This window comes from Patiria miniata, unplaced genomic scaffold, assembly GCF_015706575.1.
Source record: "Patiria miniata isolate m_02_andy unplaced genomic scaffold, ASM1570657v1 HiC_scaffold_19, whole genome shotgun sequence".
Lineage (NCBI taxonomy): Eukaryota > Metazoa > Echinodermata > Asteroidea > Valvatida > Asterinidae > Patiria > Patiria miniata.
This window is the reverse complement of record NW_024037057.1, coordinates 14,059,149-14,072,514: the sequence shown is the minus strand read 5'-3', so window position 1 is coordinate 14,072,514 and position 13,366 is coordinate 14,059,149. Positions and strand designations below refer to the sequence as shown.

General features: G+C 42.0%; 2 protein-coding genes across 2 annotated transcripts; both read right to left on the bottom strand.

The window, feature by feature from the left end:
• Positions 1 to 1,592: 1,592 nt before the first annotated feature.
• Positions 1,593 to 2,477, bottom strand: LOC119725458 (lysophosphatidic acid receptor 2-like). The gene has a single exon (XM_038196866.1). The coding sequence runs from the start codon at positions 2,475 to 2,477 to the stop codon at positions 1,593 to 1,595; it is 885 nt and encodes a 294-aa protein (XP_038052794.1).
• A 5,049-nt stretch (positions 2,478 to 7,526) lies between these two features.
• LOC119726087 (lysophosphatidic acid receptor 2-like) lies at positions 7,527 to 9,759 on the bottom strand. Its single transcript, XM_038197703.1, has 2 exons — positions 9,625 to 9,759; positions 7,527 to 8,673 (listed from the first exon to the last, which is right to left on the bottom strand). The coding sequence occupies exon 2, from the start codon at positions 8,641 to 8,643 to the stop codon at positions 7,759 to 7,761; it is 885 nt and encodes a 294-aa protein (XP_038053631.1). The 5' UTR covers positions 8,644 to 8,673; positions 9,625 to 9,759; the 3' UTR covers positions 7,527 to 7,758.
• Between the last annotated feature and the right edge of the window lie 3,607 nt (positions 9,760 to 13,366).

Sequence of the window (13,366 nt, the reverse complement as noted above, 5' to 3'; positions counted from 1 at the left end):
TTAGAGAGTTTTGAGAGCTATAAAATTGGGGAATTGAAGAGATATGGTAATGAACCTCTGGCCCGGACTTGAGGCTTTTTTTGGGCCTATTTACAGGCGTGCACCCCCAAGTACCCCTCTCGCATAACAAGATAGTGCACTTTCTCAAGACGATGGCCACCCCTGGAAAAAAAAAGAAGAGAAAAGAATGTGTACCCTCTCGCGATAAAAATATGGTCTCTCTACATAACTAGGTGAAAGAAACACAAGAGCAAAATGGACAACGTATTCGTAATGTGTCCCTCGTCATACATGTATATTAGTTTATAGCAAAATGAACGGGACATTCTTTTCCTCCACTTTCACACCGACGGAAGATGCCCCTTTTTCTGAGCAAGTGCCCCTTTTTGGTGTCCCCCCTCCCAGTTTGAAAAGCGTTCCGCCGCCCCTGCAGCCATGATGTTTTCTTCCTATCACACGAATAGAAAATGATGTAAAATTGTTGATTAATTCTCAAGAGCGATCCAGGCACAATATAGGATCTTTCCCATTGTACGTGTTATTGACCATCGTTCATAAAAGAACGTTCAGTGAATATCCATTTTGAATCAATTGAATTAATTTGGGACCAAGCTTTACTGGGTTTGCTTCGCTTTTATTTTACTATTGCGTTTTACCTTGAACATTTTTGATTTTTTTTATGACGAATATTGTCTACGAAAAAGAGTTTAGGGCCTATGGCCAAAAAAAAGAAAGTCTCCGGTCTCTGGTATGCGCTCGCGTCGCCGTAGCCATGCGCGTCGGCAAAATGAAAACTTTTTTTTTCAATAAAAGATGATGTCTCAAAAACCGCCAAACTCACTGGTTTGACTGGAATCCTGCTGCTGCACAGTTTTAACGTGTTTTTAGATGGGGTTATGATCGAGAATAAGCTTTATGTGGCCTCTCTGGACTGCCATATATTTGCACTAAGTTTAGTCGGGCACCATTTGCAGTCATCAGCCGACATTTGAAGCAAAAAAAACAAACAGGTAAAAAAAAAAAAGCCGCGTCGCCGCACCACTTTTTGGGCTAGCTCCATACCAGAAACCGGAGACTTTTTTGGGGGGCCTATAGGTCTTCTAATCATTTTTTTCTGACCGTTCCATGCAAGTTGGGATAACATTGAACAAGAATTGATTATAGTTTGAAGATTATAATGATGTGCATAACACAAATCAAACAAAACAGTAAACAATTAACCATAATAAAACGTTTGACATAGCTGCTGTTAATAGGACATCCAGTCATAACATCAAGCTATCGGATAATTTCTTTTTTTTTTCCAAATACCAAAATCTAAAAATCAAGTGAGTGTCTTAGGAAAAAAAATAACCCCCAAAATTAAACCTGTCTACATTTTGAGTCAGTGTTGTAAATGAGTTGACCTTGCGTGAATTTTAAAAATGAAAAATAATGCTTCATAATACTCAACGATACATTGTAAGAAATCAAAACTATATCCTACACACCATAACCCATAATATTATGAAAAAGAGCTTAGTATTAAAAGTTCTGCGATCATGTAGGCCACCAGTAATTCATATCCATGTTTGCCTATTTGAAAATTGTCTTCATAACGTAGACTCGACATATGTTTCAGTATTATCAACAGCCGTTGCCTGCTTTCCACACGCACAAAAGAACAACCTTTTTAAGCCTCTGCGGAACTCTTCCATGCGGCCCCAGTAAATGACCGGGTTAATGGCGGCATTGGACGCCAAAATGACCACACTGCTTTTGAAAAACACTCGAAAGCTGACCGCCTGCCCGGACCAGAATTCCTCACCACTGAAATGAGTGATCAAATTAGCGACGATATTTGGAATCCAGCATATGGCAAACGCCGCCAGGATCACGGTGAAGGTGACCATCAGGTGTCGGTCTCGACGCATGCGCGTTTCCGCCTCATCAGGCAAGGGCGCCCTCAGCGACAGCCCGTACTGGGCGATCTTACGGAACACCATGACGTAGACGACTGTTGTGAGCAGCACAATGATGACAACGATGATAGGCGTGACGAGGCGGCCGATGTCATTCTCAGTCAGATACTCGAATGGAAAGGTCAAGGCAAAAGCCAGACCCCACATCAGCAGACAGACTACAGCCATGCGACCGCTCGTCGCAATGGCGTCATAACGCGCCGGCGGGTTGATACTCAACGCCAGGAGCCGGTTCACCGCCACGGCTAAGATATTCAGCCCCTCGTTGAGAAAGCAGATCCCTGTCAGGGAAAGCACCACGGGATGCGGCACGTGCTGGAATAGGATCGCCACGATGGAAGTGATAATATCCGTGATAGCGAGGTTGAAGATAAGACCGTAGTACTTAACGCGTAGCGTCTTGGTTGTTGCCAAGACTACCACCACGAGGAGGTTGGTAACTATGGCAACAGCACAAACAACTTGCAGAATAATCTTAGCTGCTTCCAGTGCCTGTGCCTCTGTACTACCCGTCATGATGGTTCGAAGCCTATTTACATTTATTTTCTGTGTGCAGAAAGAAAAAGGCACACGCGTTAGTTCCCTTGAGATGGACAGTTGTGAACGCCCGATTTATTTTTCATTCAGTTCAGAATTCACTGGAAGTCTTGTCCTGCATGTTGTTAACACATTGGGGTGAATCCCATTTCACATAGTCCTATGGGCACTTAATTGCCGGTGAGTCCTAAGCAGAACATAAAATTATGTAAGAAAGTGAAGTAATAAATGATATTTTTAAGAGTATACATGTAGATATAGGTAAGGGGAAAAAAAGAGCAATGAAACGATAGGCAATTATGCAGACACATTCCGAAGCCGGAGGCATTATGGAGATGTCTCGACAAAACAAACCGAAATGCCAACTCAACAAATACAGAGACGGTCAGTCAGTCTGGTCAGTCTGTGGGAGAGTTGGGGGGGGGGAGTCAGTCAGTCGGGGAGTCAGTGGGTCAGTCGGTCAGTCGGTCAGTCGGTCGATCAGTCGGGCAGTCGGGGAGAAAGTCAGTCATCGGGGAGTCGGTCGGTCAGTCACTCGGGGAGTCAGGGAGTCAGTCAGTCAGTCCGTCCGGTGCATGCAGGACTCTCTTGTACAGGCCAACATTATGGTTATCGGCCAATGATCTGTTTCGCATGTCACTAAGTAGGCATCTGATTGAAACCGTTTACTGCATCATCAAGTAAATGGTTGATTTACTGCCAAGTCCAATTAGGCGATTCGGACTGTACTTTGCACGTCATTTACATGTAATACGTCTGTTAGTCTGGTTCAAACCCACCCACGCTAAACCCACACGATGTTTCAGACTCCCACCATTAGAAAGGTTGGCCGTCCGCTGCAGGGACCGGCAAAATTGAAATAGACCCACGTAAACTAAATTTGATTACACCTCAACAAAAGGGATCCCTGAAGGTGAAAATAATAACATTATTATGTACAATGCAATGTTGTGCACTTACCAGCAACAAGCAGTCAGGTCTAGTTCAGGCAATGGCGTGTATAGATCTAAACCATTCGTACGCACAGTTTGCAGTTTTATAATGAGTATTCAGTTGGCATTTTTTATGCGTCTGAATTTGTCCATAAAAGTTAGAAATTAGCATTATGAACTAATTTGAATTGAAGATTCGCCCCTTAGGTTTTAATAACTACCGTAACGTTCGATGACGTTTCACGTGCAACGGGTCCTCGGATTTTCAAAGCGAGGGTTACTTCTTTTACGAGCAAATATTTATGAACTCATAAGCTTACTCTCATCTGCATATACGCCTATGAACAAATCCCAACAATATACGTGTACTGAATGATAAGTGCATGGTAGCGCTTTAATGTCCTGTTAGGCTGAATTGCATTGGAATATTACTTGTGTTCATCACGACAGTACACGGTAGCTCTTTAAAGATAAAGTCCATCATTTGTAATTTGTGCATTTTGTTCGTTTGAAGCAACAAAAGTGTTCAAAATCTAATGAAGGATGCTGAACAACTAACCTGATGAAGTTTCAGCTCAGCTTCAGCTGAATATTCCGAGAAAAACAGCATTCTAGGATCTCCATTTCAAATCAAAAGTTGCTGAATCATGTTTTGAATTGTTTTGAATTGCAGCTTTACGCGATGTCGCGCACTGATCCGACGAATTATAGCAACCGCGCGCGCCTGTGCGTCGTGCCAATGCTTGTGCGCGCTGCGCCGAATAACAAACCGAACTACTAATTAACATTTTCCCACGGTGCGTCTAAAGACGCAACGTTGGAAAGGCCTTCTTTCGTTGATTACTTCAAAATGATAGCTTGCCAGAAAGACTAATTTCACAGGGAGTTTAGTCCACCTACTATCTTTCAACCAAGTATGTTTTTCAACAATAATACGCCAGTTACTTTTCGGATGGCTGCAAATGATGGACTATAGCTTTAAATAGGACCATGTAAACTAAATTTGATTACACCTCAACAAAAGGAATTCCGAAAGGTGAAAATAATAACATTATTATGTACATTGCAATGTTGTGCACTTACCAGCAACAAGCAGTCAGGTCCAGTTCAGGCAATATACGGGGCGTGTATAGATCTAAACTATTCGTACGCACAGTCTGCAGTTTTATAATAAGTATTCAGTTGGCATTTTTTTATGCGTCTGAATTTGTCCATAAAAGTAAAAAATTAGCATTATAAACTAATTTGAATTGAAGATTCACCCCTTTTGTTTTAATAACTACCGTAACGTTCGATGACGTGTCACGTGCAACGGGTCCTCGGATTTCAAAGCGAGGGTTACTTCTTTTACGAGCGAATATTTATAAACTCATAATTACTCTCATCTGCATATACGCCTATGAATAACTCCCAACAATATACGTGTACTGAATGATAAGTGCATGGTAGCTCTTGATTGTCCGGTTACGCTGAATTGCGTTTGAATATTACTTGTGTTCATTACGACAGAACACGGTAGCTCTTTAAAGCCAGAGTCCATCATCTGCAGCTATCCAAAAAGTAACTGGCGTAATAATTGTTGAAAAACATACTTGATTGAAAGATAGTAAGGGGACTAAACTCCCTGTGAAGTTATTCTTTCTGACAAGCTGTCATTTTGGAGAAATCAACAAAAAAGGCTTTTTCAACGGTGCTTCTTAAAGAAGCACCGTAGAAAATTCAAATTAGTATACGTAGTTCGTCTTGTTATTCGGCACAGCGCGCGCAAGCATTGGCACGACCTTTGATCTCCGTATACATTTGTATATGGAGATCAATGGGCACGTGCACGACCATGGGCACGGATCAGTGCGCGACATCGCGCAGCTGCAATCAGCTCAGTGAGAACGTGTCTCGGACGATGAATTCAAGTCCAATTCAAAACATGATTCGGCAACTTTTGATTTGAATGGAGATCATAAAATGTTGTTTTGCTCGAAATATACTGCTAAAGCTGAGCTGAAACTTCATTAGGTTAGTTGATCAGCACCCTTCTTTAGATCCTGAGCACTTTTGTTGCTTCAAACGAATTACAAATGATGGACTATACCTTTAAAAAGATTAGATCGGCAGCGCGTACAGACGCACCCAAATGTATAGGGCCAATTGGTCATGTCCTTTTACGCTTCCGTATATCGGCAAAAATGAGTACGTCCAGCTAACCTCGAATGATTAGAGCTTTACGGCTCTGCATCCCAAATTTCATGCTTTTACCCCAATTTGGGCACGATTTTTGACAAAATGATGGGCCAATTAAGGAGCTCCACTATTACACAGGATTTTAGCCGGCGAGAAGGGGGATGGGGGGGGGGGGGTGTAATTAAGGCAGGTATTTACCCGCCCCCACCCAATATTTTGTAAAGGGTACCCTTTGTACACGGTTACGTCTCGATAGTCCGAAGTACTACCTTTTTTTGTTGGAATGTTGCGCACACGCCCTGAAAAACACCACCTCTATTGTCCGATATCGATAGTCCTCATGATTGTACGGTTTGAACAGCGCCCCCATAGGAAGATGGTACCAGCGTCCCAACTTGGGTGCAACCCTGCAAAAAAAATCCCATAGACACCAGTGCTAAATGCGCATACTTCAAAATTCTTTTAAAAATACTCAGAACTCTCACAGGAGAGCTACACAGAAAAATGATGATCAATGTGTCATTTTTCATTTTCTTTTCATTTTTTGATGGGTTGACCATTGAAGAAGACGACCCCTATTTGCCCAGGAAGATGGTACCAGCGTCCCAACTTGGGTGCAACCCTGCAAAAAAAATCCCATAGACACCAGTGCTAAATGCGCATACTTCAAAATTCTTTTAAAAATACTCAGAACTCTCACAGGAGAGCTACACAGAAAAATGATGATCAATGTGTCATCTTTCATTTTCTTTTCATTTTTTGATGGGTTGACCATTGAAGAAGACGACCCCTATTTGCCCCAAAGCGGAAAAGCAGCCATCTTGAAAAACGATCCCTCCACAACATGGTAAAATAGCGCCACTTTCGAGCCCAATAGCATCCAAAATGCTCAGAATTGAAAGCCCCAAGTCCGGGCCAGAGGTTCATTACCATACTTTTCAATTCCCCAATTTTATAGCTCTCAAAACTCTCTAATATAGAATATTTTGAGGGTATAACTTTTATTCATGAGCTCGGCGGACGGATTTTTGACCTATTTACAGGCGTGCACCACCAAGTACCCCTCTCGTATAACAAGATAGTGCACTTTCTCGAGATGATAACCACCCCTGGAAAAAAGAAGAAAAAAGAATGTGTCCCCTCTCGCGATAAAAATATGGTCTCTCTACATAACTAGGTGAAAGAAACACAAGAGCAAGATGGACAACGTATTCGTAATATATCCCTCGTCATATATAGTTTATAGCGAAATGAATGAACGGGACGTTTTTTGCCTCCACTTTCACACCGACGGAAGGTGCCCCTTTTCTGAGCAAGAGCCCCTTTTGGGTGTCCCCCCTCCCAGTTTGAAAAGCGTTCCGCCGCCCCTAGCAGCCATGATGTTTTCTTCCTATCACACGAATAGAAAATGATGTAAAATTGTTGATTAATTCTCAAGAGCGATCCAGGCACAATATAGGATCTTTCCCATTGTACGTGTTATTGACCATCGTTCATAAAAGAACGTTCAGTGAATGTCCATTTGGAATCAATTGAATTAATTTGGGATCAAGCTTTACTGGGTTTGCTTCGTTTTTATTTTACTATTGCGTTTTACCTTGAACATTAATTTTTTTTATGACGAATATTGTCTACGAAAAAGAGTTTAGGGCCTATAGGTCTTCCAGTCATTTTTTTCTGACCGTTCCATGCAAGTTGGGATAACATTGAACAGGAATTGATTATAGTTTGATGGTTATAATGATGTGCATAACACAAATCAAACAAAACAGTAAACAATTAACCATAATAAAACGTTTGACATAGCTGTTAATAGGACATCCAGTCATAACATCAAGCTATCGGATAATTTCTTTTTTTTTCCAAATACCAAAATCTAAAAATCAAGTGAGTGTCTTAGGAAAAAAATAACCCCCAAAATTAAACCTGTCTACATTTTGAGTCAGTGTTGTAAATGAGTTGACCTTGCGTGAATTTTAAAAATGAAAAATAATGCTTCATAATACTCAACGATACATTGTAAGAAATCAAAACTATATCCTACACACCATAACCCATAATATTATGAAAAAGAGCTTAGTATTAAAAGTTCTGCGATCATGTAGGCCACCAGTAATTCATATCCATGTTTGCCTATTTGAAAATTGTCTTCATAACGTAGACTCGACATATGTTTCAGTATTATCAACAGCCGTTGCCTGCTTTCCACACGCACAAAAGAACAACCTTTTTAAGCCTCTGCGGAACTCTTCCATGCGGCCCCAGTAAATGACCGGGTTAATGGCGGCATTGGACGCCAAAATGACCACACTGCTTTTGAAAAACACTCGAAAGCTGACCGCCTGCCCGGACCAGAATTCCTCACCACTGAAATGAGTGATCAAATTAGCGACGATATTTGGAATCCAGCATATGGCAAACGCCGCCAGGATCACGGTGAAGGTGACCATCAGGTGTCGGTCTCGACGCATGCGCGTTTCCGCCTCATCAGGCAAGGGCGCCCTCAGCGACAGCCCGTACTGGGCGATCTTACGGAACACCATGACGTAGACGACTGTTGTGAGCAGCACAATGATGACAACGATGATAGGCGTGACGAGGCGGCCGATGTCATTCTCAGTCAGATACTCGAATGGAAAGGTCAAGGCAAAAGCCAGACCCCACATCAGCAGACAGACTACAGCCATGCGACCGCTCGTCGCAATGGCGTCATAACGCGCCGGCGGGTTGATACTCAACGCCAGGAGCCGGTTCACCGCCACGGCTAAGATATTCAGCCCCTCGTTGAGAAAGCAGATCCGTGTCAGGGAAAGCACCACGGGATGCGGCACGTGCTGGAATAGGATCGCCACGATGGAGGTGATAATATCCGTGAGAGCGAGGTTGAAGATAAGACCGTAGTACTTAACGCGTAGCGTCTTGGTTGTTGCCAAGACTACCACCACGAGGAGGTTGGTAACTATGGCAACAGCACAAACAACTTGCAGAATTATCTTAGCTGCTTCCAGTGCCTGTGCCTCTGTACTACCCGTCATGATGGTTCGAAGCCTTTTTACATTTATTTTCTGTGTGCAGAAAGACAAAAGGCATGCGCGTTAGTTCCCTTAAGATGGACAGTTGTGAACGCCCGATTTATTTTTCATTCAGTTCAGAATTCACTGGAAGTCTTGTCCTGCATGTTGTTAACACATTGGGGTGCTGATTTGAGGTAATCCCATTTCACATAGTCCTATGGGCACTTAATTAACGGTGAATCTTAAGCAGAACAAGTTTTCCATAATGCTTCGATTTTTATAAAGCAATGTAAGAATTAGTGAAGTAATAAATGATATTTTTAAGAGTATATAAGGCATGTAGATATAGGTAAGGGGAAAAAAGAACAATGAAACGATAGGCAATTATGCAGACACATTTCGAAGCCAGAGGTATTATATGGCGATGCCTTGACAAAACAAAACCGAAATGCCAACTTAACAAATACAGGGACGGTCAGTCAGTCAGTCAGTCTGTGGGGGAGTCAGTCGGGAGTCAGTCGGTCGGGAGTCGGTCAGTCGGTCGGGGAGTCGGTCGATCAGTCGGTAAGTCGGGGAGAAGGTCAGTCAGTTATCAGCCAGTCAGTCGGTCAGTCAATCGGGGAGTCAGTCAGTCTGTTCGGTGCATGCAGGACTCTCTTGTACAGGCCATTATTATGGTTGTCGGCCAATGATCTGTTTCGCATGTCACTAAATAGACATCTGATTGAAACCGTTTACTGCATCAAGTAAGTGGTTGATTTACTGCCAAGTCCAATTAGGCGATTCGGACGGTACTTTGCACGTCATTTAATACGTCTGTGAGTCAGGTTCAAACCCCACCCACGCTAGACCCACACGATGTTTCAGACTCCCACCATTAGAAAGGTTGGCCGTCCGCTGCAGGGACCGGCAAAATTGAAATAGACCCACGTAAACTAAATTTGATTACACCTCAACAAAAGGGAAGGTGAAAATAATAACAATGCAATGTTGTGCACTTACCAGCAACAAGCAGTCAGGTCTAGTTCAGGCAATATACGGGGCGTGTATAGATCTAAACCATTCGTACGCACAGTTTGCAGTTTTATAATGAGTATTCAGTTGGCATTTTTTATGCGTCTGAATTTGTCCATAAAAGTTAGAAATTAGCATTATGAACTAATTTGAATTGAAGATTCGCCCCTTAGTTTTTAATAACTACGGTAACGTTCCATGACGTTTCACGTGCAACGGATCCTCGGATTTTCAAAGCGAGGGTTACTTCTTTTACGAGCAAATATTTATGAATTCATTAGCTTTATACTCTCATCTGCATATACGCCTATGAACAAATCCCAACAATATACGTGTACTGAATGATAAGTGCATGGTAGCGCTTTAATGTCCTGTTAGGCTGAATTGCATTGGAATATTACTTGTGTTCATCACGACAGTACACGGTAGCTCTTTAAAGATATAGTCCATCATTTGTAATTTGTGCATTTTGTTCGTTTGAAGCAACAAAAGTGTTCAAAATCTAATGAAGGATGCTGAACAACTAACCTGATGAAGTTTCAGCTCAGCTTCAGCTGAATATTCCGAGAAAAACAGCATTCTAGGATCTCCATTTCAAATCAAAAGTTGCTGAATCATGTTTTGAATTGTTTTGAATTGCAGCTTTACGCGATGTCGCGCACTGATCCGACGAATTATAGCAACCGCGCGCGCCTGTGCGTCGTGCCAATGCTTGTGCGCGCTGCGCCGAATAACAAACCGAACTACTAATTAACATTTTCCCACGGTGCGTCTAAAGACGCAACGTTGGAAAGGCCTTCTTTCGTTGATTACTTCAAAATGATAGCTTGCCAGAAAGACTAATTTCACAGGGAGTTTAGTCCACCTACTATCTTTCAACCAAGTATGTTTTTCAACAATAATACGCCAGTTACTTTTCGGATGGCTGCAAATGATGGACTATAGCTTTAAATAGGACCATGTAAACTAAATTTGATTACACCTCAACAAAAGGAATTCCGAAAGGTGAAAATAATAACATTATTATGTACATTGCAATGTTGTGCACTTACCAGCAACAAGCAGTCAGGTCTAGTTCAGGCAATATACGGGGCGTGTATAGATCTAAACTATTCGTACGCACAGTCTGCAGTTTTATAATAAGTATTCAGTTGGCATTTTTTATGCGTCTGAATTTGTCCATAAAAGTAAAAAAATTAGCATTATAAACTAATTTGAATTGAAGATTCATCCCTTTTGTTTTAATAACTACCGTAACGTTCGATGACGTGTCATGTGCAACGGGTCCTCGGATTTTCAAAGCGAAGGTTGCTTCTTTTACGAGCAAATATTTATGAATTCATTAGCTTTATACTCTCATCTGCATATACGCCTATGAACAAATCCCAACAATATACGTGTACTGAATGATAAGTGCATGGTAGCTCTTTATTGTCCGGTTACGCTGAATTGCATTTGAATATTACTACTTGTGTTCATTACGACAGTACACGATAGCTCTTTAAAGATAAAGTCCATCATTTGTTATTTGTGCATTTTGTTCGTTTGAAGCAACAAAAGTGTTTAAAATCTAATGAAGGATATGCTGAACAACTAACCTGATGAAGTTTCAGCTCAGCTTCAGCTGTATATTCCGAGAAAAACAGCATTCTAGGATCTCAATTTCAAATCCAAAGTTGCTGAATCATGTTTTGAATTGTTTTGAATTGCAGCTATACGCGATGTCGCGCACTGATCCGACGAATTATAGCAACCTCGCGCGTCTGTGCGTCGTGCCAATGCTTGTGCGCGCTGCGCCAAATAACAAAGCGAACTACTAATTAAAATTTTCCCACGGTGCGTCTTAAGACGCACCGTTGGAAAGGCCTTCTTTCGTTGATTACTTCAAAATGATAGCTTGCCAGAAAGATTAATTTCACAGGGAGTTTAGTCCACTTACTATCTTTCAACCAAGTATGTTTTTCAACAATAATACGCCAGTTACTTTTTCGGATGGCTGCAAATGATGGACTATAGCTTTAAAGCCAGAGCTATCCAAAAAGTAACTGGGGTAATTATTGTTGAAAAACATACTTGGTTGAAAGATAGTAAGGGGACTAAACTCCCTGTGAAGTTATTCTTTCTGACAAACTGTCATTTTGAAGAAATCAACAAAAGAAGGCCTTTTCGACGGTGCTTCTTAAGAAGCACCGTAGGAAATTCAAATTAGTAGTTCATCTTGTTATTCGGCGAAGCGCACGCAAGCATTGGCACGACCATGGGCACGACGCACACGCGCGCGCATTGCTATAATTCGTCGGATCAGTGCGCGACATCGCGCAGCTGCAATCGGCTCAGTGAGAACGTGTCTCGGACGATGAATTCAGGTCCAATTCAAAACATGATTCAGCAACTTTTGATTTGAATGGAGATCTTAGAATGTTGTTTTGCTCGAAATATACTGCTAAAGCTGAGCTGAAACTTCATCAGGGCCCAATTTCACGGCGCTGCTAAGCACACGATTTTATGCTAACAGAGTCTTCGTCTATTTCACGGAGACCGTAAGCATAAGCACAGCAAAAGGCACGCTAACTTTGGGGGAAAAATTTGCTTAATGTAGTGACGTAACAATATAAATCTTCATGCACGCGTGACCGTTAGCATGTCCACACCGTGAAATAGTGCTTAAGGTTAGCAAATTTCTCTGCTATGCTAAACACAACTTTTCTGCTAACTGTTAAGCAGCGCCGTGAAATTGGGCCCAGGTCAGTTGTTCAGCACCCTTCTTTAGATCTTGAGCACTTTTGCTGCTTCAACTAAACAAAACGCACAAATTACAAATGATGGACTATACCTTTAAAAAGACTAGATCGGCAGCGCGTTCAGACGTCGCGCCGCCCATGAAAGAACAATTTTTGTGCACAGCGCACGCACGGCGCGCGTGCCCAGGTGCGTGCGTCGAGTACGCGCCCAGTGATTTCAATAGAACACCGTACTACGTATACGATGCCATCAAGCATATCGCAGACTTAACCACAAATCACCAAGTAAATTCAAGGATCACCATGAAAGAATTCATCGATCGACAAAAATGATGACCTTACAGACAAGGTAACTAGGAAGCAGGCACTCTACCTGGGAAGCGGACCATTGGAGGTGAGTCTGTGTACTCCCCAAGTGATGTGGATTGGACTAGCGGGGTCATTGCGACTTTATAAATTAGGCCTAGGCCTATATGAAACTTGTTCAAGTAGGCCTAGGCTGCCGTACGTTTATTCGCAGAAAGACGGAATACATGTACTTAATTACGACGTCCGTCTTTCTCTGTTGTCATCCACAACAACACGTCTTTTGTGGAATCTCGGAAAAACCCTCTTTCTGTGACAACCTCTCTTGGAAGATGTTGTATCGACTCAGTTGGACTTCTGTGATATCAGGGAATCCTGCGGAATCCCAGATGGTCACAAACATGAATGTGATAGATTGGCAAACTAAAGACTATAGGCCCTAATATGGTACAAACTGCGGCTGTTTTGGAGACAGTTTGACTTTGTGCAATGCAAATCATTGTATACCAATCGAATATGTACGCAATTTTTAACTAAATATTCCATTCAAATCGAGACATTTATTTCCATGTACTACAGCAAATACTCATTGTGAATGAGGATGATTATTACAATGTGTCCACAAGGTTTCTATGTTTCACACATCATTGTCTATGATTATTTTTTTTCTATATACTAGCAGC

What these genes read in the sequence shown, in the direction of transcription:
- LOC119725458 (XM_038196866.1), bottom strand. Translation starts at nt 2,477, where the DNA reads ATGACGGGTAGTACAGAGGCACAGGCACTGGAAGCAGCTAAGATTATT.
- LOC119726087 (XM_038197703.1), bottom strand. Translation starts at nt 8,643, where the DNA reads ATGACGGGTAGTACAGAGGCACAGGCACTGGAAGCAGCTAAGATAATT.